The sequence below is a fragment of the Ciconia boyciana genome, chromosome 12, assembly GCF_034638445.1.
Source record: "Ciconia boyciana chromosome 12, ASM3463844v1, whole genome shotgun sequence".
Classification (NCBI taxonomy): Eukaryota; Metazoa; Chordata; class Aves; order Ciconiiformes; family Ciconiidae; genus Ciconia; species Ciconia boyciana.
In genome coordinates, this window is record NC_132945.1 from 24,804,642 (window position 1) to 24,828,661 (window position 24,020).

The 24,020-nt window shown below is 66.5% G+C and overlaps 1 protein-coding gene across 3 annotated transcripts; it reads right to left on the bottom strand.

Moving 5' to 3' along the window:
• Nucleotides 1–204: 204 nt before the first annotated feature.
• LOC140658424 (diacylglycerol kinase delta-like) lies at nucleotides 205–22,045 on the bottom strand. Of its 3 annotated transcripts, XM_072876848.1 has the most exons (29): nucleotides 21,848–22,045; nucleotides 12,011–12,121; nucleotides 11,806–11,886; nucleotides 11,468–11,572; nucleotides 11,112–11,244; nucleotides 10,778–10,884; nucleotides 10,205–10,330; nucleotides 9,929–10,031; nucleotides 7,786–7,948; nucleotides 7,590–7,698; nucleotides 7,267–7,406; nucleotides 7,052–7,133; nucleotides 6,458–6,549; nucleotides 6,095–6,194; nucleotides 5,511–5,751; nucleotides 5,102–5,203; nucleotides 4,891–4,990; nucleotides 4,293–4,400; nucleotides 3,648–3,744; nucleotides 3,462–3,569; nucleotides 3,169–3,282; nucleotides 2,827–2,961; nucleotides 2,568–2,734; nucleotides 2,305–2,422; nucleotides 2,130–2,216; nucleotides 1,902–2,018; nucleotides 1,704–1,815; nucleotides 1,053–1,183; nucleotides 205–609 (listed from the first exon to the last, which is right to left on the bottom strand). In XM_072876848.1, exons 1-29 carry the CDS (start codon nucleotides 22,043–22,045, stop codon nucleotides 535–537), a joined length of 3,462 nt encoding a protein of 1,153 aa, XP_072732949.1. In that variant the 3' UTR covers nucleotides 205–534. The 3 variants fall into 3 exon arrangements, with proteins under 3 accessions (XP_072732949.1, XP_072732950.1, XP_072732951.1); XM_072876849.1 differs by lacking the exons at nucleotides 205–609; nucleotides 1,053–1,183 and adding an exon at nucleotides 1,471–1,531 and having other exon boundaries at nucleotides 21,848–21,977; XM_072876850.1 differs by lacking the exons at nucleotides 205–609; nucleotides 1,053–1,183 and having other exon boundaries at nucleotides 2,130–2,205; nucleotides 21,848–21,977.
• Nucleotides 22,046–24,020: the final 1,975 nt, after the last annotated feature.

Consider the following 24,020-nt stretch of genomic DNA (forward strand, 5'->3'; position numbering starts at 1 on the left):
GCTGGGCCAGGGGCAGGGGATAGGGTGGAGATTATGCTGGGCGGTGTTGGGGGGGGTTTGCATGACAGGGAGCAGGAAGGGATGAAGGCTAGAAGGGGCCAGGTCCTCATCACCCTCCCTGCACCCCTTGCCTTCCCCTAAGTAACAACACTACACAAGCAGCAGCAATGAGTATCTTTTCTCCAAATATTTACACAGCTTAAATACCCACATGGGGAAGGGGGATCGTTGCTTTGGCCTCAGCTTGGACACACATATGGCAGCCCAAGCTCCTGTAGTGACCCTGCCGGGGGCTGGACTGGGGGTCACACTGCATTGCCTACAGGGCTAGACCTCCACTTTAGTGTTTCCAGCCCCACAGGCTTGGGGAGAAGCAGCAGCTCCAGGGACACCAAGGGACAAACAGACAAAGCGAGGCAAGCAGCAAGGCTCCACACACATGGGGCACAGTGGGGACCCAAGCCCCCCTGCCTGACCCCCGGTCCCTAGGGGCAGCACCCAGCGCGTGGGCTGGGCTGCTGCCCCACTGCCGGCCTAGGGTGGGTTGCTGAGCTCCTTAATGGCCTGGAGGATTCTCTTCATGTGGCCCACCTTGGTGATCCCCAGGTCCTGCAGGAAGGAGAGAGGGGAGCTGACGTGCTTGTAGGGGGACGGCCTTCGGCTCTCCCTGGCAGGGAAGCCACAGGGCGGAGGACAAGGCTGCGAAGCCCAAGCAGCAAGAGCACAGTCCTTGCTAGGAGCCCTCTGTCCTCTTGTAAGCATGTCCCCATGCCTGGGTGCGGGAGAGGGCATGGTGCTGTTGATCCTGCTTTGGGTAGGTGTACAGAGCCTTGCAAGCTGGGGGGCCAAGGCCAACCCGCTCCCCTGGCTTCCAGCCCCCGCACGCAAGCTAAGCAAGCGGTGCGAGCTCAGCCCTGCAGGGCTGGGTGCAGGGTCAGCACCTGCCTTCCCCACCTCCACCACCCCACAAGGCAGGGGGAGAGGAGTTAGTTAGAGAGGACACCATGCTCCCTGTGGCTGGGGGTCCCTCGGGGGCACAAGGGGGGTTGTACCTTCAGGTCTCTCCTCTCCAGCAGGATTAACTCAGAGCCCTGGATGTCATGCCGGACAAAAAAGTCTCTGTACTCCCCTAAACCAAGCGCTTCCAGCCAAGCTGCCACCTCCTCGGAGCCCCACTTGTCCGCTAGCAGGGAGGAAAACCAGAGAAGTGGACTGTGCCCTCATGGAGGCAGCCGGACGCGGCAGGGCAGGCAGTCAAGGGCAGCGGTGGCGGCAGGCTGCAGCCAGCGTCCCCCCTCCCAACCCCAGCTCTGTCAAGGCCAGAAGGCACAGCAGGCTCAGCATGGAGAGGTTTGTCCTCTCCTTAGCATCAGAGCTTCTCCCCCTCGACAAGACCCCCAGCCCTGGGGCAGGGACTTACCCGAAGGGCTGAGCTGTACCATAGCCCCCTTCTCCCCCTTGCAGTGGTGGTAGAGTTACAGGGCCAGGGGGCTCCGCATGTCCGTTAGCAGAAAAATTAAGCTCTAAGGGGCTGTTGGTGACAAAGGTGACATCCCCAGGCAGCCAGGACATGCCCTGTCCCGTTCCCAGAGGGTCCCTCCACAGCGTGCCCAGGACAGGAGGCCGATGGATAGGTCGGCGGGGGGGGTCCCTACCAGTGTGGGCTGTGCCTGCCTCCCTCCCTGCTGCACCGCCCGCTTTACCTGGGAGCGCGCTGTTGGTCTTCTGCTTTTGCACCTTGTCCTTGTCCTTTCTGGGCTTGGGGATGTTGAGGCGAAGCTTGAAGCTGCCCTTGTTGGCACTGCTGGCGCTTTCCTGTGAGAAGCCAGGCTGAGTGGGGTGCCACAGCCCCCCTGGGGCCACCTGGTGGGCTATGCCCCCCCCAGTCCCTGGGCACCCACCTCCTCAGCGGGGTGGGCAATGGGCCCCAGCCAGTGGATGTCCAGCAGCCGCTGCAGCTCCTGGCCCAGCACGCTCAGGGGGCCATGCAGCGCCTCCTCCTCCTGGGGCGAGTCCAGCTGTGGGGGACAGGGACTGTCCCCAGCCCTGCTGCCACCCCCAGAGGTGCCGGCCAAGCGCACGGGCCCCTCTGTTGGGGGGCTTGGGGTGTTCTCTGGCCCCCCACTCACCGCCTTCCCTTCCAGGAACGCCCTGGTCTCGGTGTACAGCTCCTTGATGCTCAGCACCACCTCCACAGCCGCATTCCTGCTGAGAAACTGGGGGGCATAGAGGGGTGACCCCTTGGGCAGCAGGGCCCCGGAGCAGCCAGGTGAAGGTTGCCTCGTACCCCCAGCCCTAGCTCACCTCCGAGGCGCCAGCGGCTTTGTTGGAGAGGGCTTCGCTCAGTGCCAGGGAGCTGGTGTTGACAGCGTGTGCCAGCTCCTGCTCCACGGCTTTGTGAGCCTTGGCTGCCTCGTGGATCCTGCGGGTGAGAGGGGCTGGAGCTGCCGGGGCTCCCCCGGGCTGGACAGGCAGCGCGGGACTAGGAGACCCCTGTAGCTCTGGGTGGCCGCAGCAAAGCTCCCCCGCTCCCCGTGCCCGCCGCATCGCCCATCCCGCAGCCTGACCTGGCGATGAGGGCCTCGGCGACCCGCGAGACCTGCTGCAAGAGGCTGCTCTCCTCCTCGGTCAGGTACTCCATGGACTGCTGGGAGCTGAGCCGCGGCCGGGCGGCCGCTCGGTAGCTCTCCCCCTTCTGCTTGTCCTCCCAGGACTTGAGGGTGCTCTCAAATGCCTGTGGGGGACGGAGATGGACCCCTCAGCCTGTCACACCTCCCCGCGCCCCAGCACCGCCCCGCTGTGCGGGCTGTGCAACCCCGAGCTCACCCGGTCCCTTGTCAGCATCTGGGCTCGGTTCTTGTGCTGGATCTTAATGACGCCAGGCGGCTGGATCCAGGCTTCTCCGTCCACCTGCACGGGGACGCCCTCGTCCCCCCGGATGGTGATCTTCACCACGCGGCACTGTGGGGTGGACAGCCTGGGGTTGGCATCGTGGCTGGCGCTGCGCCACCGGCTTCAGCCGCTGTGCCGGGGCTGAAAAGCCTGCCCGTGCCGTGCCAGTGCCAGTGCCAGCCAGGAGCTCGGCTGAGCCGCACCGCCCCAGGCTCCGCTGGTGCCCCAAAAGCTTTCTGGCACCACGCGGGGTCCCGCACGGTCCCTCGCCCCTACCTGCGCGATGCGATGGTGCTGGAGGTTGATGACCCGTGACACGGCCATCTGGATGCTGCCAAAGACAGCCACCACCTCCAGCTTCTTGTCATCAAAGGATGGAGCCCCGAAGTTCTGTAGAGGACCGGTACAAGTGAGACCTCCAAACCGGGGTCATTTTGGCAGCCAGCTTTTTCCCCTGTGTGTGCCCAAGGCAGGGACACCCTAGACCCCTGTCCGAGGGCTCCCAGGTTCCCTGGGACTGTGGGAAGGACATCGTGTCCCCCTCCCCACCCCACAGCACTGGCACTCACATTATCCTCCTTGGTGCCTCCCCAGAAGTTGATGCCCCCGGCGTAGCTGGGGATGTTGAGGACAGCGATGCCCTGCAGGCTGGGCAGCGAGATGGGCACCCCATCGCACTGCAAGAGAGGGCTGAGCCTGGGGGGGCCGCTGCGCCGCCCTGCCCCCGCTGCACCCCTGTTCCCCCAGCCCCATACCTCCAGCTGCACCCGCTGCTCCAGGTTCTTGTAGGTACGCTGCAGGAGCTCCTTCGTGCCCAGCACCCCGTACCACATCATGTTCTTGGTGCGGCTGCTGCAGGGTGAAGCGGGCCAGGTGAGAGGGGCTGCAGGCTCTCCCTTGCCTGCCCCAGGCTCTGCACCCTCCCGGGACCTGGACCGCTGGCCCTGTGCCTGCCTCAGTTTCCCCACTCCCAGAAAACGGGGGCTGCCTGCTGCCTCCCGGGAGACGCAGGCTGCAGCATGTGGCACCCAGACGTGCACCCTTCCACGCCGGCACGGCCATGTCTCCTCTATCCAGGTGCAAAGTGGGTAAATCCCACCAAGCCCTCTGGTGCCCGTTCACACACGCCGGGGGGCATCGGCAGCCAGAGCGTCGCAGCAGCCCTCCCCCTTCCCGGGGGTGTTTGCAATCTGCTGCCTACCCAGGGGTGCTCACCCCAGCACCACGGTACTGGGTGCAGGTGGAAAACCTGCTGCAGGAAGGGGTCCCCAGCCCGGCACGGCAGCCCCGAGCCAACCCCATGGCTCCCGGCATCCTGATGGTCCCTCCTCGTGCGGGCATCGGAGAGCCGGAGGGGTACATGTTTTTCCCAGGGGAATCTGGGGGGGGGTTCAGCCAACCTGCACTTCTTGGGGTGCTCATCCCTTTTGTTGTTGAACTCCAGGGAGATCTTCGCATCCAGGCCGATGCCGAAGTAGTTATTCATGACGCATTTCTCCGAGAAGTGTCTGAAAGTGGCAGACAGGGCAGGCGAGTTGGGAGGCAGCTGCACACGGGCAACTGCGGGGCTGGCAACCGGGGGACAGGGTACAAAACCCGCCAGAGCTGCAGCGTGGGCTCCCGGAGGGGTTGGCACTGGGAAGCCTGACCCAAGCCAGCAGGGACGGCCGGAGCCCCCTCAGTCCCCATGGCGGGACACCTGTGGCGCACCCAGGACCTGCCGGCACTGGGCAGCGGGGAGCCCCGAGCTCCCGGCGTGAGCACGGTGCTGGCCAAGGGGCTGGCAGCAAGAGATCCCGCGCTGGGCACACGCAGGCTTCCCTGGCGCAGACGCCACCGGGCCAGGGAGGGCTGGGCACCAGGGGTGCCACGCTGGCGGGCAGGGGATGCCCCAGCAGCCATCTCCAAGAGGCAGCGTGGTCCCAGCTCTGCCCCCGCTCCATGATGGGCAGGAAGGGTGGGCCAGGGGCCCCGGGGCAGGCAGGACCCCAGACTCACAGGGCGCTGGGGTCTTCGGGGAACGGCAAGCTGCCGAAGGTGTCCGGCCGGTCCAGGATGATGGAGGAAGACGCGGAGGTCACCGTCTCCCGCCGCGAGCCTGGCCGGGCGGGGAGAGGAGGCAGCTGCTGAACTGGCTCTTACCCTGAGCCCATCCCACGGCTCACCCCCATGCTCCCCCAAAAAGCCACGTGCCCCACTGGCGTCTTACTGAGCCTCTCCTCCTCCTTGTTGAGCTCCTCCGAGCTGTCCTTTTTGCTGGGGCCCGCGCTGCCCCGGTAGGCTTGGGTCTGCTTGTTCTGCTCATCCACAGCTGGATGCAAAAAGGGGCATGACAGCGAGTCCTGGGCAGCCCCAGGGCCTGTGCCCCCTCCCCGGGTCAGCCTTGTGGGCTGGTGCCAGGCAGAGGTGGCACCTCTGCCCCCTCTTGGGGACCTCCCTCAGCCACGCCAAGCATCAGAGAAGGGCTGATGCCCTTGGATTGCACAGCACTGCTGCCACCCCAAGGATTCAGATGGGGAAACCAAGGCACGGGTCCAGCACCAAGCTGTGGTGGCTCCGCAGCCCGTGCCAGGCTGCTGCAGCGCCACGCGAGCTGCCAGCCCCTGCCACCCCCTCACCTTTCTCCGCCTGCTCAATGATTTGCCGCAGGGCTTTCTTCAGGCTGTTCGCCCGCAGCATGAGCTGCTCCTTGGATTTGAAGATGCGAGGCACGGGGCTGGGGTTGAAGCTGCCACCTTTCTCCTGGTCCTTGGTGTCAGCAGGGGTGGTCTGCGCCATTCCCTCGGGGACCACGATGGCTTGAGCCTCCTCGTTCAGCTCCCGCACCAGCGAGTCCAGCTTCTCGTTCAGCATGGCGCACTGCAGGACGCCCACCACGCTCAGCACCCTGGCACAAGCCTCTGCCCGCTGCCAGCGCTGGGTGCTTCCCGGGCACCCCATGCTGGCCTGGGCACCTGGGCATCCCGAGCACGAGGGCACCGCATCTTTGCCTAGGCACCCCACGCTTGCCTGGGCACCCCAAGTACCTGGGTACCCCACGCTCGCCAGGACACGCCGAGTGCCTGGGCACCCCAAGCACAGCACGCCCCGACGTGTGCGCAACAAGGGCACAGGCCACCGGAGCAGACCCTGCCAGCCCCTCCACTGCCCGGGGGCTGTGCCACCCAGCACGCCCCAGCCCTCCAGCTCCCCTGCAACCCACCTTCCGCGCCATCATCTCAGCCTCCTGCTTGTTCTCCGTTGCCCTCTTGTAAGCCCGGCCGACTTCAGCCACAAAGTCATTGACGGTGCCACAGAGGAACCTGCCGAGAGAAGCAGCAGGCGGGTGGAGAGGGGCATGACACGACTGGGCGGGCACAGGTGCCAGCCGGGGGGGGCTGCTGGGATAAGGCCCCCCTGCACCGGAGGGGCAGTGCCGGGGTTATCTGCCGGGCACCAGCATAGCTGGCAGCCGCTGGTGGCCAGACAGGGGACAGCCTGGCATGGGGGGGCTCAGCACCCCTGGGGACATGGCCCCTGCCCAGCGGGGGGGCTCGGGCACCCCCATCGCCAGCCCCCTCCTTACTTTGCAGATGAGATCACCACCGAGTGCTTGTCCGACTCCAGGATCTTGGCCAGGTGGAAGGCAACAGAGTCGGCGTAGTGAGAGATCTGGGCCTGGACAGGGACACGGGAGGACAGCCGGAGCCGTGACACCCTGCCGCTGGGTGCCCCGCTCCAGGATGGAGCCTTGCACAGCCAGCCCTGGCCCGGGAATGAACAGCCCTCCTCGTCCCGCTCCCCCAGCCTCCAGGGCAGCCATGCCCACGCCGCCGGGCAGAGGGGACGCTCAGCCACAGCAGGAGGGAAACTGAGGCAAGGGGTCGAGGGGAAGCACACGGGAGAGTCAAAAATAGCCTGCCAGAGCAGGCTAGCCCCACCTCAGCCCGCTGCCTGCTCCCAAGTGCACGTGCCAGGCTGAGACCTGCCAGGCTCATTTCATCGCACGCAGCCGGCTGCCAGCCCCCTCGCTGCCCCAGTCCCCAGGGAGCCCCCGGCATGACCTCTCCCTGTGCGATCCCACCCTGTGTGCCCCCGAATCTGCTGATGGAGTGAACGAGGACCTGCCCCCCAGCCTGCCCTCCCGTATCTCAAGCCCTCAGTCCCCAGCGGTGCCCACCTGGATGTTGGAGTCCCCATTCTCCTCCTCCTTCAGGGCCGGGGGGGACTGCTTGGGAGCCTCGTAGGTCAGCACGCTCCACCTGCCAAGCAGAGACCACGGCTGCCTGCCACCCCGGGACAGGGACACGCGGGCGGTGGACGAGGACGGGCCGCCGACAGGTGCCGAGGTGGGGCGGGGGGAGCAGAGAGGCACGTGCCCTGCGCCATGCTCACCGGTCCAGCATCTTGGTGGTGGCCCTTTCCAGCTTCTCCAGGATCTGCAGCAGCTGGGTGTCGTCGTCGCACAGGCTGCCCCAGCCCAGCACCCGCGCCAGGTCATTGCCGGTCCCCAGGGGCAGGACGCCCAGCTGGCACTGCAGGAGAGCGATGGGGCGGGGGGGCTCAGAGCAGCCCCCGAGGGCACCCGCGACACCCCCAACGCTGCCATGCCCATCGCTCGCAGCACCCCGGGGCACACGGGGGGCTCCAGCTGCAGCGGGTGCCGGCGCTGGGGAGGGTGCCAGCCCGTGCCGGCGTTGCCAGGCTCTCCTGCTCACTTGCTTGTGAAGGCCAAGGGCGTCGATCTCAGAGAGCACCCAGCCCACGCTGCCGTCCCCCCCACACACCAGGATCCGGAAGGTGGAGAACTTCTGGAAGAGGCGCAGCCTGGGTGGGGGACAGGAGAGGGGGCTGTGCCGGGCACCCACCGGGACCCCACCGGGGCCACCCTGGGGTGCCCAGGCCAGTGCTTACCCCAGGTGCGGGCCCCCGTTCATGAGGTCGAAGACTTGGGCTGGGTTGAGGAATTGCTTGAACTTGCGCAGAAACTTGACGCCCTGGTTGTCCCCGCTCTTGGAGTTGACGAAGGCCAGGAGAGGGCTGGAGCAGGTCGAGGGGCAGGTGGCCTTCCAGAAACCTGTGGCGAGCCCAAGCGCGTGAGCCCCCCACCCCGGCTCCCACCCCCCGAGGACACTGACGGAGACGCCTGAGGAGAGCAGAGGCCATGCGGACACCCTGACTGCGCCGTGCCCGACCGCAGGGTGCTGGGGCCAGGCAGGAGGGACGGTGATCGGGGTGGCCAGGGGATGGCGAGGGGTGGGAGGAAGAGTGAGAGATGGGGATGGGGTGGGATGCGGATAGGGATGGGCAAGGCTAGCACTAGGGCACATCCAAGTTAGGTTCCTGCTCCATCACTGTCCCTGCAGGCACAAAGTGTGTCACCGAGCTGACTCGTGTCCCCAGCCTGCCAGTCCGAAAGGTGGGAGGCAGACAGGAGGGTCGGTTCCAGCTGGGCTGTTGGCACAGCAAGGAACCGACCCAGCAAAACCACGTGGGAACGGGGCACACCCCCACCCGGGGGTGCTCCCAGGGGCGGCAGAGGCAGCCAGCACGACCACAGGGGACCAGCCGCAGCCCCGGGGGGCTGTGCTGTCACCCCCAGCTCTGCCGCTGCTCCTACCAGGGCTCTGGCAGGGTGGGTGCAAATGACGCAGAAGCCTCGGGAGGCTTGGCAGCCAGCACCGTGCTTTTAAAGAAATGAGATGGGGAACGAAATGTGCCCGAGGCAGAGGAGGATCGATAGCTGGCCCGCAGCCCGCACCCGCCTCAGGCACATCTTGGCCATCCCGGGCCATGGGCTCGTACCCGCTGGCTCCTTCCCTTGGCGGACCCAGCGATGCTGCGGCAGGAAAAGCATCAGCCCTTGCTGCCGCCGGCACCGGCCCCACAGCCATTGCACCCAGAGCCCCGCGGGGTGCGACCGGGAGCCCCGGTGCCTCCAGCACACGGGGAGCAGCATCCCTGCAGCCCACCACCGCCCGGTCCGGGCATCACTCAATCTCCGCTCCCAACCTGGCCGAGCAGAGCGGATCAGCAAAGCAAAACACCAGGGGCCGCTGAGTCAGAGCGTGGGCTGCCACAGGAGAGCCCGCTGCCAGCGGCACCCATACGCCGGGGGGGACAGCGCGGCAAGGAGGAGAGGGGCCGAGGCCTCGCCAGGCTGCTTCCTGCAGCAGCAGACCCCAGTCGGGCTCGGCCGCAGTCACAGCTGCCGGCCCCGCAGCCGCGCCGGCCCCGGTTGACTGGGCTGCCACGAGAGGGACAGGGCAGAGACGCTACCGGGGAGCCAGCCGCAAGCAGCCGCAGCTCTGAAGCCGGAGGAGAAGCCGCGTGATGGTTACCCTGACAGCATCCCGATGAGTAACGAGAAGCAGATGAGCCACCGGCTGAGCTGAGCAGTGAAAATCATTAAAGAACAAGGAAAGAAATATCCGGAGGAGAAGAACAGATTTTGCTTGGCTGAGGCCAGCTGGGCCCCTCCGGAGAGGGTGAGGGAGACGGCAGGGGGGTCCCCCGGGGCCACGCATTGCTTCTCCCCCCCAGCACCCCGCAGCCACCCGCGCCGGGGGGAAGCTGTGCTCTGCACTACCAAAAAAAGAGCTGAGATTCAGACACTGAGAAATAACCCAAGCAAGGGCCTCATCCTGCCCTGCAAGGTGCTGAACCATTGGGGTGCAAGGGGGGCACCCCATGTCAGGGGCTCAGGGCTGGCGCCACTGACCTCAGCGTGGAGGGACCATGACCAGTGCCACCGCGAGAGGCGGCCTGGCAGGAGCAACTGAAGCCACACGCGGGGAAGAAGTGCCACCCCAAAGCATGGCACCACCGCAGCCCTGGGGCAGAGCACAAGGCAACAAGGAGCCTTCAGCCAAGGGTGTGGCAGGGAGGGGCATTGGCTCTGGAGCCTACTGACGGTGGTGATCCTGGTGCCCCGCAGGAAAGCAGGCACAGTGCCACAAGTCAAAGCCTGCAGAGGAGCTCAGAGAGCTCAGAGCCCTGTCCCAAACAGCCTGTGTCGTCCCCCCCCACAGCCCAGCCTGTCCCCTCCATGACTCACCATCTGAATCGATGCTGTTCAAGGCAGTTGGCGGGATGATGGACACTTTGTACTGGCCCAGGGGGCACTTCTTGCCAAAGAGCTCCTTGCAGGCACTGTGAACCTGGGGACGCAGGGACATGTGCATAAGCAAAGCTAGGGGATGCAACACCAAAGCCCCCAGCCTCAGTTTCCCCAGTGATGCACCCAGGAGGGGCAGTGTGGGGGGGATAGGGACGGACACAATGTGCAACGCTGTGCAATGGTGGGGGGGGACAGGGACGGACACATCCTTACGATGGCCTTGCACCAGAGACACCGCCAGTCCTGCAGCCTCCGGACGCTGCCGCAGGTCCGGTCGCAGACGGCGCAGCGCGCGCTGACAGGCAGGTTCCCCTCCAGCCACTGGTGCGGCATGGCCACCTGCAGAGAGGGGCAGTTGCCAATGGCACATCACCCCTGCTGCCCCCGGGTGCCTGAGGGACAGTGACACGGGCCACCCCCTTCCCCAGGCACCACGGAAGAGGTGGGCAGGGGATGATGCCCCACAGCAGTGCAAGGCAGCCCTGGGACCCTTCCCATCCCTGCCTGCCTGGCCCCTCGCAGCCGCCAGCGCGCGGGGCAGGGCAGGGGCGTCCCCAGCAAACGTCTGGGGGTGGCCCCACTTGGGGAGCAATACGGGATCCCGATGCCAGGTGGCAGAGGAGATGTTCCCAGGCCGTGACCCCACAGAGCCAAGCCCAGAGGCCACACAGTGCAGGGGACAGCTGAGTGCCAGGGTTCCCCCTGCTCCTGATTTGGGCACAGCAAGGCCAGCTCTGCTGGTGGCTCTGTCCTGCCAGGGTCCCCCACAGGGACTCCCCTTCTTACCCCGTCCTCGTCCTCGATGATTTCGGTGCCAATGGAGGCCAGGGTCGTCCACTTGCAGTTGTTGGTGGCTCTGACAGCGCAGCGCTTGTGTGCCTTGAACTTGCAGACTGCACGAGGGAGGCAGGTGAGGAGCAGGGACGGTCCCCACGGGATGCGCAGCCCCGGTCCCCAACCCCTCTGCGGCTGGTGACAGTGCTGTCCCAGAGATGTCTGCTGTCCCAAGGATGTCATCTACCCCGCATCCCTCCTGCTCCAGGCCAGCCTCGGAGAGGGTCCCCCACCCCGATCCTGGTCCCGGCCCCAGCCCACCCCCCAGCAGGACCCCAGCGCTGACCTTCGCAGGAGAGGCCGTGGGAGGTGACCCCCGGGAGGGCTTCGCGGCACACATTGCAGAAGGTGGGACGGGCGTGGGAGCAGGCGTACCAGTTGTGCATGCCCGAGAAGTGCTCCATGTTGAACTGCGTGGCCTGCTGGGGGCACAGCCCTGCCCCGTCAGTCCCCTGGGACCCTCAGCTGGCACTCCCTCCCTCCTAGCCCCCCTGAGTCCCCCCAGCCCCAGTCCTGGCTCCTGTCCTCCCCACGGGGCTGTGCCAAGGGCAGCAGCTCCTGTCCTGCAGCCAAAGGCACCCTCGGCTCCTGAGGGGCACCCGCTCGCAGATGAGCACCCGTGCAGCCCCCCGACCGCATCACCTCATGGATCTCCCACTTCTGGACAGATTTCAGGGCACTGATCCAGTCCTCCATCTCCTTCCGGTTCTCCGCACACAGGATGAGCTTCCGGAATGGCGTGATCACCTGCAACAGCCACCGTCCCCATGTCCCCTTGCGAGGCCACCCCGCGGCCAGCCAGCCCCCAGGAAAGCAGCCCCCAGCAAACCCCGGCACACCACCGTCGGTGCCGCCTCCAGCAGCACGAGGCCACGCTGCGGGGTGCCCCGCAGCTCGGTGGGGAGGGGAGGGGTCTGCGGTGCCTCCCCGCGAGGTGCTGAGGTGGGGAGGCATGCCGGGTAGCCCCGCACCTCCCTCACCGTGAAACTGTTGTTGATGTTCTTGGTGCTGGTCTCGGCCACGCTGGCATCGGACAGGTCCACCTCGTCGAAGATCAGGGACTGCGGGGGAGAAACCGGAGCCCCAGTCCACCAGGCAGGGATTTCGGGCTCCCCCATGGGCTTGCAGGCTCAAGCCCCCGCCAGCTGAGCGTGCTGGAAGCCCCCTCCCCCCCCCCGCGCCTACCTTGGCATCCTTGGCGTAATAGAGTGTTCTGCCCCGCAGCTTGAAGTATCGCCTCTTCCACCTCTGGAAGGAGCTCGTCTGCTTCAGCAACAGCCCCTCCTTCACACTCTTCTGCAGAGACCGCAGGGTCGTGAGCTCCCGCCGCGCCCAGGACCCCCAAAGCCACTCCCCCCTCCGGTGACACCGGTCCCTGGGTCCCCAGGAGCTAAGCGGTGCCCAGAGCACAGATGGGACATTCCGGGGTTCACGCTGTGCTGGATGGAGCAGGGTAAACGATGTCCATCGCCCGCCGTACCCTGGTCATTGGGCACTTTATGTGATTCGGGGGGATGCTGCCGGGCACGGCAGTGCCGGCGGCTGGAGGTGTCAGGCAGCACAGAGCCACCGCTGCCAGTCGCCTCCTCCCCGTCCCCAGAGCAGCGCCCGGGAGAGCCTCAACCTGCTGCAGCTCCCCGGAAGCCAAGGGCAAGAGCTGGGGCCGGGAGAGCTCCCTTGGAGGGGACGCCAATGCCCCAGAGCCACCAGGACTGCGTCTTGGAGGTGGCATTACCCGGGCACCACGGCCCCAGGCTCTAGGTTGGGGAGCAGACGGCTGGGATGCGGCCAGCCCTGCCTGGCACCCGCAGGCCCTGGAGGGGACAACGTGGGGCCGAGGGCAGCCCGTGGCAGGCAGAGCATCCCCTTGCAGCGCAGCACAACCCTGCAGCCTGGCCGCCCGTCCTCTGCCCTCCCCAGTCCGCAGCACCTGCCAATATTTACCCTCCTCACACCGGTGTTTACAAGGCTCAATTAATTAGTGTTTGCAACATGGCTATGAGCCTGTGCTGAGCGGGGTGGCAGAGATGCTCTGGCACTGCCTAATCTTTGATTGTATCTTCTTTAAACACCGCCGGCAGCCCCATTCAACTGCTCCTCTGCAATTAGCCGCAACAGCGGTTGTATCAGATCCCGGCACACGACAAGGCACATTTAACAGCAAATTAGCACCGGGCACCGAGGGCATCACGAGAGAACCGCGGCCCTGGGGCTCCACGCTCCCATGCCCAGCCCGTGTGCTGCAAGAGGTGGCACCCAGGCGCCCACCAGCCTGCAAACACACCGGCCCCTGGCCTCGGCGTTAATCCACTGCCCCATGGCTCCGAATGAGATGACCAGAGCAGCAGGAGCCTCCAAGGTCGCAAAGAAGCCAAAACCCCACCTGGGGTGCTCCCCAAGCCTCAACTCCCCCAAATGCCTGACCCCTCCCCGACCCCCCAGGCCATACACCAGCATGTCCCCGGTCCTCTTCCAGCTTGCAGCCCCAAGTTCGGAGAGGGATGCTTTAAGCCTTTACCACTCCCTATCAACGCTCTGCCCCACCCAGCACTGGCAGGGTTTGGCTGTGGTCGGTCCCCATGCTGCCTGCGAGTGTTGGCGCAGGTTCAGACGGCCCTGGTGTCCCCAGGGCCAGCAGCCAGGGACCCACTGTGTCCCCTCCCTGGCCTCCCGGCTGCGAGAGCACACAGAGGAGACGGTGAGCCCAGAGCTGCCCCAAGCCCAGGCTGCAGCACAGCCAGCAAGGGGAGCGTGGCCCTTCAGGGAGGTCCAGCTGCAACCCCCAAATCCACGTACAAACCATGCACCCTAGCGGTCCCTGTCCCATGTCAGGAGGGGACAGGGCAGGGTCCTGCCACGGCCAGGTGGGATCCAGCCACAAATGCCACTTCCACCACACCTGTTTGCATGCAGCGGACGCAGGCACAGGCTCTGGGTTTGCTGCAATCATTACTTTTGCTGCGAAGGACAGGCAGCATCTGACGGCGAGGAGTGGTGTGGGGAGCCCACGATGGTGAGGAGCAGGAGAATGTGATGACAAGAAGGAAGAAGAGGCAGGTCCGTGACGGTGGCTCGGGGCTATCACAGCAGGGGCCAGAGCCCATGCTGCAGCGGGGCACAGGCGCTCAGCTCTGCCTGGCTCCAGGGCCACGTGGGTGGCAGGATACGGCCAGGAAGGCTGGCCGGGGCGACAGCATCCCCTCCTGCGAGGGGGCCAGAGCTGAAACACCTCCAGCCGTGGCACTGCGGCCGCTGCAGCCATTTCTCCTGGCAGCCAGCAGCAACAAGGCATCGCCTGGCCCCAGGATGTCACAGTCCTGGCCATTCCAGGGATAGCGACGCGGCTGCCAGCACTGTGCTAGCCCCAGGCTAGGGCAGAGCCCGAAAGGTAGAGCCCCCACCATGATGCCCATAAGAGTTTTATGATACCTGCAGTGCCATGGCTATGGGGTGGGGGTGGGGGGTGTGCCTCAGTTTCCCACCAGTGCGGACTAACTGTTCACCAGCATCCCAGTGTGGGGCAGCAAAGCTGGGGCAGAGAAGCTTGGGGGGCATTTCTCCCCACATCCACCCTTGGGTGCTTCCCAAAACATGCCTGGGGTGCTCCAGCCATGGCAGCAAAGCCCAAGCCCTCTGCCCTGCCACACACAGCATCTTGCTGCGCAACCCCTTACGCCTGCGGCTGCCCGTCCAGGCTCTGTCACCCCCAGCGCTGACATGATGGGGCACAGGTTCAGTCAGTACCGGTGTGGCCAGTGTGGGGCCGGCCAGCCAGCCCCCTCCCTGGGGAAAATGAGGCAGGTCCCCTCTCCAAAACAAGCCATGGAGCCCAGCTGTGCCATGCTGCCTGGGCAGGCACATGAGTCACTGTGCCTGGGGTGCCAGAGGGCTGTTTTGGGGTTTCACGGGGGTGAGCCACCCACACACCCCCAATTTTTTGCCCGTGGGTCTCAGCCAGGAACACCCGGTGCCACCCTCTGCCGGGAGCAGCTCCCCAGTGGCTCAGCAGTTTTGGACCCCTGCTTTTGGCACGAGGGACAGGAGGAGACCTGGGAGGCACCTGATGGCCAAGGCTACCAGCAGACCCGGCCACACAGTGGGAAGCCACACTGCAGTGTCGAGCAAGCCCGCTGTTTCCCCTTCACAAACAGGAAAGGGGTGGGGAGGGCAAAGACCAGTACTCGGGGCGAGCGGCAGGCTGGATGTGCTGGGGTGGCATCGCCCCTGCCGTGCTGGCTCCCCCGCAGCCCCAAGCAGGGCTCCAGGGTCACCACAATAATACAACCCCCTATAGCAAGTGGCTATTAGGTACCCTGTAGCTCCCAGGAGCAGGAGCCACGCACCCGCAGCGCAGGGTAAGGGCTGCCTCCTCCTCCCGCAGAGCCTTCGGGGACACTGACAGCCCCCGGCCACGGGGGTGGGAGCTCTGCACTGGCCGCTGCACAGCCCCAAGCGGGGGGTGCCACCTGCCCCGAACCGAGCCCTAGCCCCTCCGTTCACCCCAAACACAGCTTTTCTGGCTAGCAAGCCCCAGCCAGCACTGCAGGGAGCCACAGCGGAGCCAATGCTGGCTCTGTCCCAGCAATAGAGGCAGCGACGCAGCATGCCGATGCCCAGAGCGATGTGCAACCTGCCCGGCCACCAGCCCGAGGCCAGCTCCCCTCTGCGGGGCTCTGCCCCAGCCCTCCCCTGCCCCATCTCGGGGACCCTCCTTGCTATCTCCAGCCTGGGGGGCTCAGCACCACCTGGGATGTGCCTGGCACCAGGGGGGTCCCGGGGACGCAGGGTGGGGAGGCGAAAGCAAGAACGAAACCACCCGGGGTCTGCGGAGAAACTGCCACATCCGGCTCAGCCACAGCTGGAGGAGGGCAAGCGGCACCGGGGTCTTGGAGGTACACAGCTAAAAATAGCCCTGGGAGGATGGTGGGCCACCGGCAGTGTGCCCCACCAGGACATGGCTGGTCCCAGGGGCCATCATGCCGTGGGCTGGCTGTGTGCTCGGCACAGGCAAGGGGGCTTGATGCACAGCCCAGGGGAGCTTGCCTCCCTCCGGGACCGCACCCCAGCAGGGCTTCTTCCAGTCCAAGGTGCACCCTGAAATGCCGGCTCTTCCCTCGGCCCTAAGGCAGAGCCCCGAAATGCTGCTTTGAACCCCACCCCACTCCCCCAGCTCTGCCACCACCATCCCCGGGAAGAGCCCGTAGTGCAGCCGGGTTTAACCACAGCTGGGGTGGGAGGGTTTTCCTGCTGGGGTCAGCTTGGACAGCAAAAGAGCTGCTGGAGAAGGCTGAGTTGCTCAGGAATGCTGGCACATGTGGCTGGTGGGCACCACACTGGCTGCCCACCCGGCTTGCAGCCCTACACTGCTCCTGATGGGATCTGCTTGGCCCCGTGGTGACACAATACCTTGCCCGGGGAGGAGGAGAGGGGACCGAACACCCGCCAACGCACTGACCTGCATTGCATCATCCCGGGCAGCCGCCCTCCTCCAAACACAGCAGCCCGCCGGGCACGTGCCAGGGTCCAGTCGGGTCAGAGCTCATCCCCCTCCTGAGCCAGCGGGTGCCAGGACAGCAGAGGAGACCCGGCAGCCCTGCAAACAGCCTGGCCGCAGGGCCACCAGCATCTGCTGGGCACCCTGTGGGCTGGAGTCGGTTGGAAACCTTATCAGGCTTTGCGATATGGCAGAGCTCTTCCGGGACCGGGCAGCCGGGGGCTCAGTGCCCGGGGGGTGCCACAGCCCTGCAGGCTCAACTGCATCTGCGCTCCCCAAGGATGTAGCCTGCTGCCATTGCAGGACCCCAGATCCCCCTTCCCAGTGCTGGGGGGATCCTTGAAAGGAGATTTCGGCACTGGTCCTGGCATGCCGTTACGTGGTGCCACAAGGCACTGCCCAGGCTATCAAAAGAGGACGGAGCATTAATGGGGAGGAGAGGAATGAGGGAAGGAGCCCCCAGAAGAAGGGCGATCCCCCCTACACCTCATCCTCCAGCAGTCACGACCTTCAGCTGCTTTTTAGAAATGAGCTTGTGCTTCCCTATCTACAGCCACATCGGTCCCCGAGCATCCTGCCGGCAGGCATCCCGCGCCAGCCCGCGCTGTGCCGGTCCCCCCTGCCCCTCACGCCCAGGTACCGGCAGGCACCGCCGCCGCTCTCCCACCCTGCCCAGCCGCTGACGGGTGAGAGTAGCGCTTGCATAATGGAAAATGTCAGCGGGGAGAGGGCAGTGCATCTGAGAAACCTCACAAACATCCGGCTGGCGACACTGGGGCTATCTTTACACCCCAGGCACCGGCTCGGCGAGCCCTGATTAACGAGAGCAAGCTCAGCCTCTGCTGCCCTGCTGCAGCCTCCTCAGCAGGGACGGTCCCAGACAGCGTCAAAGTGCCCTGCGGTGTGGTCCCACTGCAGGGGGAGACCCAGTGACCAGCCGGTCCCCTCGCCAGCCCCCAGAAGGCCACATGCCACCAGGCTGGGAGCAATGTGGGGCACGGCTGGGGTGGAGATGAGCTTTGGTGTCGGCTGGCCACAGCATGGCTGGGGCTGGCGGGGAGCTCTGGGATGGAGCCCAGTGGGGGGTCACCTGGAGCTGCCCAGGACCATGGAAATACTCGACCCATGGATTCTGAATATCTCCACCGATGGAGACTCCACAGCCTCTCTGGGCAGCCTGTGCCAGCGTTTGACCAATGTCACAGCAGAAAAAGTGTTTTCTTGTGTTCAGGTGCAATTTCCTATTTTTTCATTTGTGCCCGTTGTCCCATCGGCAGACACCACTGAAAAGAGCCCAGCTCCCTCTTTGCTGCACCCTCCCCTTCAAATATCTATCCACATCACTGAGGGGCCCCCAGCCCCAGCCTCCCCTCCAGGCTGAACAGCCCCAGCTCTCCCAGCCTCTCCCCGTATGAGAGATGCTCCAGCCCCTCACCAGTGTCGAGCCAGGAGGATGCACTGCCTGGGAGCCACGTGCCACCTTCCTGCTGCAGGAAGGAGGTTTCCAGGCCTGGCCCCAGGGGCCCTACCTTGCTTTCCTTGTCTTTTGGCCAGGATCTGGCCCTCGGCGGGCAGCCCTCCCCACAGCCTGGCTCTGCAGCACCGCCCTACCAGGCCTCCCACAGCTGCGCCAGCATCCCTACATCCACAGGCACCGCTCGCCCCATCCCTAGGGCACCCTGAGCCTGCGGAGTGCCCAGTGCCTCCAGCAAGGACCAGGAGCACTCCTCCCTTGGGGTACCAATAACCCCACTGACCTCCCCCAGCCCCCCGGGAGGATGCTGGCAGGTCCCCCAGCCCCACCGAGTGGCTGTGATGTACCCCAGCATCAGGAATTCGGGAACATGATCCCCCTTTCTAAATGGCAAACAAGCCATGCCCTGCCCACCGTGGCCATGCATATTGTGCGCACCCCGTGGGCAATGCTCCTATCCCTGGCATGCACCCCCCCATGTTCCCCTTGGTGCCTGCAGCCCCCCGGCTCTGGTGCAAGCACCCCAGGACCAGTCGCTCGCTGCAGCTCCTTGAAGCCGGAGCCGAACTGAGCAGAGCTGCCGGATTGCTCCCCACCTCCGCTCAGCTGCCGGTAGAGCCCGTGCCGAGGCAGCACCGGGAGCTGAGCGCCTGGCCCACGTGGGCAGGATGCGCACCCCCCGCACCATTTGCCAGCACCTCAAATGTCTTGATGCACCCCGGAGCCGGCAATCCCTCCTTCCCCATTGTCCCTTCCCTCCATGCCCAGCCCTAAGGGGACCAGTGCCGGGATGCAGCACAGCATCCCCCTCCCGCTCTGCCCTTGCACTTCCGAAACCTGGTGCAGGCAACCAGCAGCCCCTGGCTGTGGTGAGGAGGAGGAGGAGGAGGGGGCGGCAGCAAGACCCCATCCGTCCTGAGGCCATTCAGCCTGGCAGGGGCACCTGCACCTGGCAGCTGTCATTGTCACCGAGCACAATGGCCTCGCCGCCTCCACGCAGAAGCCGGCACAAAGCACCCCACGGAGCACCCCGGCAATTACAGCCCGGAGAAAGCCAAGCTGGGGGTGTGAAGTGGGAAGACGTGATTGATGGGGAGGTTTGAGGAGGGGATGGGGGAACGGGCATTTTGGGGGAGGCGCTGGGAATGGGGAGCAGCAATCAGGAAGGATTCAGCAGATCCCAAAATGATCCTCATCCGCTCCTGTCCCCATGGGGCTGGACAACACCTTGGCGGGGGGGAAGCTGTTCGCTCCCATCCCCAGGGACCAGGGTCCTCCCCAGTCACTGTGGGTGGGCAGTGGGGTGGAGGTCCCGACCTTTTCCAGCTCCCCAACATCGCAGGCTCCTATAGACCCCCTCCAGCACCCAACCACCACCAACAGCCAAAAAATAGGCCAGCCTGCCCCCCCCCCGCTAACCCAGTTATGTCTCAGGAGCTGCAGCCCTGGCGCTAGACTCTCCCTCATTCATTAACTGTGCGCTAATTAAGTACCTGCCCCGGTCTCTGAGGTGCAGGCAATGGTTCCCCCTGCCATCCCAAACCCACATGGGTGCACAGGGGTGTCGAAGCGGCTCGGAAAGGTGCCTGCCACGGCACACGTGCTGCCCATCCCTCCGGCTGCAGCTGTGGCCACGGCCAGAGGGACGGGCAGCACGTGTGCCACGGCACGGCTATGAGCCGGGGACAGGCCAACCTGGGTGGCAGCAGCAATCACATCCCAAAATCCTTGTCTCCATAGGGAAGAAAGGATCCCATCTAGCGAGAAGCCAGGGTGGCAAGCATGGTCCTGCTGATCCGAACCAAGGCAAAGGAATCCTCAGGGAAAACCCTGAACCCCAACACTGAAAACATTTAGATTTGGGAGGGGGGGGGAATGCATGCACGGCTTGCTGTCAGCCCCCTCCAGCACCAGCCCTGCCCAGCTCTCACCCCTCTCTCCTCCTCCCTCCCAGCTCCGCGGGCCATTAACCCAGCCGCGTCCTTTCCGCCTGCCCATCCATCACGCCGCCTGCCTCCCCCGGCACGCTGCACGGCATCACCTCCTGCATGGCTAATTGCCGACGCCTGGCAGGATGCGGGCAGCAGCCGCGGCAGGCAGGGAGCCGGCAGCTCAGCATTTCCCCACGCGTAGCCTGTCAACTAGCGAGGCCAGACCTGCTGATGCCATGGAGGGGCTTTGATGCCTGGGCTGGGGGCTCGGGGCGCGCTTGTGTCCCTGTACTGCTGCTGCAGGACATGGGCATAGCCCAGCCATCTGCCCTTTTCTCTCGGTTTTCCTGGCATTGACGACTCCCTGCAATATCCCCCGTGTTCCACGGCACAGCAAACCCCTCTGGAACAGCAAGAGCTGCACGGCAAACTCCACTGGCTGCTGCCGCCCCTCCGGGAGGGCGCTGAGGGCTTGCACACAGCGCTAAGCATCCCCAGGACCCGGCCCACCAGCCTGGCTTCCCACCATGCCCCCCCATGCAGCACCCTGCACCCCAGCACAGCCCACGGCACCCACCTGGCAGCCAGGTCAGAGCGGGCAGAGGAGGTGCCAGCCTGCTCCAAAGAAGGGGAAACTGAGGCACGTTCCTTGAGCAGCCAGAGGGACTCGGCAAGACCCCCCCCAGAGCCGCTGGCCCCGGAAATGTCTCCTGCCAAGTGGGAAAACCCCACAGTGCCAGGTTTGGAGCACGCGACTTCCGCGCCCCTGGGCAAACGCCCTTTGCCCCCCTTGTGCCAGCACGCCAGGCTTGGCACAACAGCCAGGCCTGGGCCAGCGGTAGGGGAGCTCACCCAGCCCTGAGCAGCCCTGAGCTGCCAGCAGACCCGGCACACTGCCCCGTCCCCGCTGCCTCCCTCCATGCCCGCAGCACCCAACACCAGAGCCCGAGGGCACCCCCCTGCTCTCCAACTGCATCCCCCCCGCGGCGTTTTCTCAGCTGTCCCCCCTCCCCAGGGTGGCACAGCCACCAAATCCCCACCGAGGGGCGGCTGGGGCCAGAAGCCGGCTGCAGAGGGATTTCTGGCACGGCCCCAAGGCGAGGGTCCCCCCGCGGCGTGGCAGCCCCCGCATGCCCGCCGGCACTGCAGGCACCGCCTGGACTCCCACCACCGCCCCCTTCCCACGTCCGGGCGGTGGAGGCAAAGGGACCGCTCACCCTGCACGTCGCCCAGAGCATCCTCCCCGCATCGTGCCCGGATCCGCCCTCCCCAAACGGCCCCCCAAAACTTCCTCCTCTCCCCACTTCCCACCTGGCCGTTCAGCCCAGGTTATTTCTCCCTGCGCCTCAGGCAGGTGCCTGGCCATTTCACCGTCCCCACCTAGGACACCCACGGCCACCCACTCCTGTTTGGCCAGAAGGCACCGCACCCCAAAACAGCTTTCCCTGAGCAAGCTGCACACACACACACGCACAAGCTGCCCTCATGCCAGCAGCCGACCTCAAAGGTGTCCGCATCCACCCAGCAAACCACCACGGGGGACTGGATCTAGGGAAGGCTGCGGGAGCGGGGCCCGCAGGGGAGCTGGCACAGCTGAATTAATCTGGGGCGCCGGGAAAGATGCCGGCTCCATTTTGCCACCCACCAGGCCCCACACACGCACTGCTTGCAGCGGGGTGTGGGATCCCAGGAGCCTACAGCACCGCAGTGACCCTAAATCTCACCCCCAGAGCGTCCATGGGGCAGAGGCTTCCCAAAAGAGCCCCCTTTCCCCAGGGGCAGGTGGGGGGAACCCAGGGGATACAAACATGGGATGAAGGCAACTGGGGGGGCTCCGGGTATGGGAGAGACCCTGTCCCCGAACAGTGGGGTAAAATCTGCGCTCCACAGCCCCACGGAACCTGCCACCGTGGGGTGTGCACCTTTGCATGTGCCCTTCTGCAGGGCACAGGGGGCCAGACCCTTCCCGGCACTGCCCCGGGCACTGGCTGGGTTGGGTCTGCCAGCAGCAAGTGCCTGGCACCGATTTACACCCCAGAGCAGGCGAAACCCCCCCTGCCCCGTTCTCGGTAGGGACCCCACACGCCGGCCAGCCCCTTGCCCCAGGCCCCCGTGCCCCTGACCTTGCTCCTCATCTGCCCCGAGGTGGACACCTTCCGGATGAGCTTGTGGGAACTGTCCTCCTGCTCGCCCTCGCTGTCAGACGACTCCTCACCGCCCGCCTCGGGCGAGATGGGTGCCAGCTTGTCCGAGTCCAGGGATGACACTGATTCCCGGGTCTTCCTCAGGAACAGGTCCCCGGGCACCAGCTTCTCGGCCATCTTCCCACCCAGCTTGGCTCAGGGTGCCGCCGCCTCCTGTGAGAGCCCTGGGAGGACAAGGACACACAGGAATGGAGGAAGAGCCCTGAAAGAGGGTGCCCGGCGCCTCATCCTCTACGGCTCAGCCAGCCGGGAGGTGCAACCCTGGCGATCAGGGAAGACGGCGCTTCCTCGCCCAGGAACGCCGCTCAGGGTGGCTTCCTTGCAGGCAAAGTTTTCCTTCCTTGCCTTTTTTCGGTGTCCCAACTCCTCCTCACCCTGCCCGGCATCCCAACACCGTCCCTCGCTCCGCCGTGGGAGACTGCGGCCACCCCACGCCCGGGCATTGGGGTGCACCTCCCTTGCCGCAGCCTGCGCCAGCCCCCCCTCCGGTGCCCATCCCCAGGGTGCCGGGCTGCCCTCAGCGGCCGGGCCGGCGGAGAGAGGGGCTCCCCGCGAAAAGCAGCAGCCGCCTCCGCCGCCCGCCTTGCTCGGCCGGCCGGGAAGGGCTGGGAGCATCCCCCGCCCCGCGCCGGGGGGTCGCCGGCCCCAAGCAGGTGGCTGCGGGTGGGGGGCATGGAGGGGGGGCGCGGGGGTCCCCGCATGCGGGGGAAGCCGTCTCCCCACGCCGTCCCTGCCCTTCCCGGGGACTGCGGGCGGGCTTGGGGGGGGGGGGGAGGTGGGGGGGCACCTACCTGGCCGAGCGAGCGTGGCCGGCTGCGGGGCTGCCGTGCCCGGGCCGCGGGTGGCGGGGGGCACCCCACGGCGCCGTGCCCGGCCCCACGCGGCCCCCGCGGGCCGGCTCCGCCGCCGCCGCCCCCCGCGGCTGCCGGCAAACGTGGTGCCGTCTCCCCGCGCAGCAACAAGCGTTTCGAGTGGGGGGGGCGGGTGTGTGAGCGAGGGCACCGCAGCGCTGCCGTGTCGTCGTCCCCCCACTCCCGGGAGCAGCCCCCCGCCCCCCCCCGCCCTCGCTGCGGGCCTCGCACCCCCCCCTCCCGCCTCGGGCCGCCGGGGGCCGGGTCTCCGCCGAGCATCCCGCGGCGCGCCCGGGAGGGGGGAGGCGGAGCGGCCCCCCCGCGCACACACCTTGCGCACCCCGAGCCGCCGCCGCCGCCGCCGCCGTGCAAGGTCGCTCTTCCTCCGGCCCCCGCCCGCCGCCCCGCAGCCCCCCCCGGCCCCGCAGCGCGGCCCCGCCGGGATGTGCCTCTGCAGGCGGCCCCGGCCCTGCCCCTGCGCCGCAAGCCCCGGCCTGCTCCGGCGCGGCGGGCGCTGCTGCGCACCGCGCGCGGCGGCACGGGCGGCCCACGCACGGCCCCGAGCACGCGGGCACGGGCGGGCACCCGCGCGGGCATAGGCGAGCACCCGCACCGCCGCCGCGCACACACGTGTGCACCGCCCACGCGGGCACGGGCGGGCACATGCACGGGCGTGGGAGAGCCCCCGGCCGCCGCCGTGCACATACGTGCGCACCGCCCACGCGGGCGCGGGCGGGCACACCCCCGGCGTGGGCGCGCACATGCGCTGCTGCCGTGCACATACGTGTGCGCGCTCCCACACGCGTGCAGGCATGCACAGCCCCGGCGTGGGCGAGTACACGCGCTGCCGCCGTGCACGTACGCGTGCACGCTCCCACGCGCGTACGGGCGCGCGCAGCTCAGGCGTGGGCACGCACGTGCGCTGCCGCCGTGCACGTGCAGGTGCGCCACTCGGGCGGGCGCAGCCGGGCACACACACGGGCGCGGGAGAGCACCCGCACCGCCGCCGCGCGCACACGCGTGCACCGCCCACGCGGGCACGGGCGTGCGCATGGGTGGCGTGGGCGAGCACGCACACTGTGGCCACGCACATATATGTGCACACGCCCATGCGTGCATCGGCACGCACGGCTCAGGCGTGGGCAAGCACATGCACCACCTCCATGCAACTGTATGTGCACATGGCCACACGTGCAGGGGCACGCACAGGCAGGGATGAGCACGCGCACTGATGCCTCCAC

What these genes read in the sequence shown, in the direction of transcription:
- LOC140658424 (XM_072876848.1), bottom strand. Translation starts at nt 22,045, where the DNA reads ATGGCCGAGAAGCTGGTGCCCGGGGACCTGTTCCTGAGGAAGACCCGG. An exon ending in ATGGGGACTCCAACATCCAG is followed by an intron (nt 6,550 to 7,051) that starts GTGGGCACCGCT and finishes GTCCCTGTCCAG; the next exon opens with GCCCAGATCTCTCACTACGC. An exon ending in AAGCCGCTGGCGCCTCGGAG is followed by an intron (nt 2,217 to 2,304) that starts GTGAGCTAGGGC and finishes TATGCCCCCCAG; the next exon opens with TTTCTCAGCAGGAATGCGGC.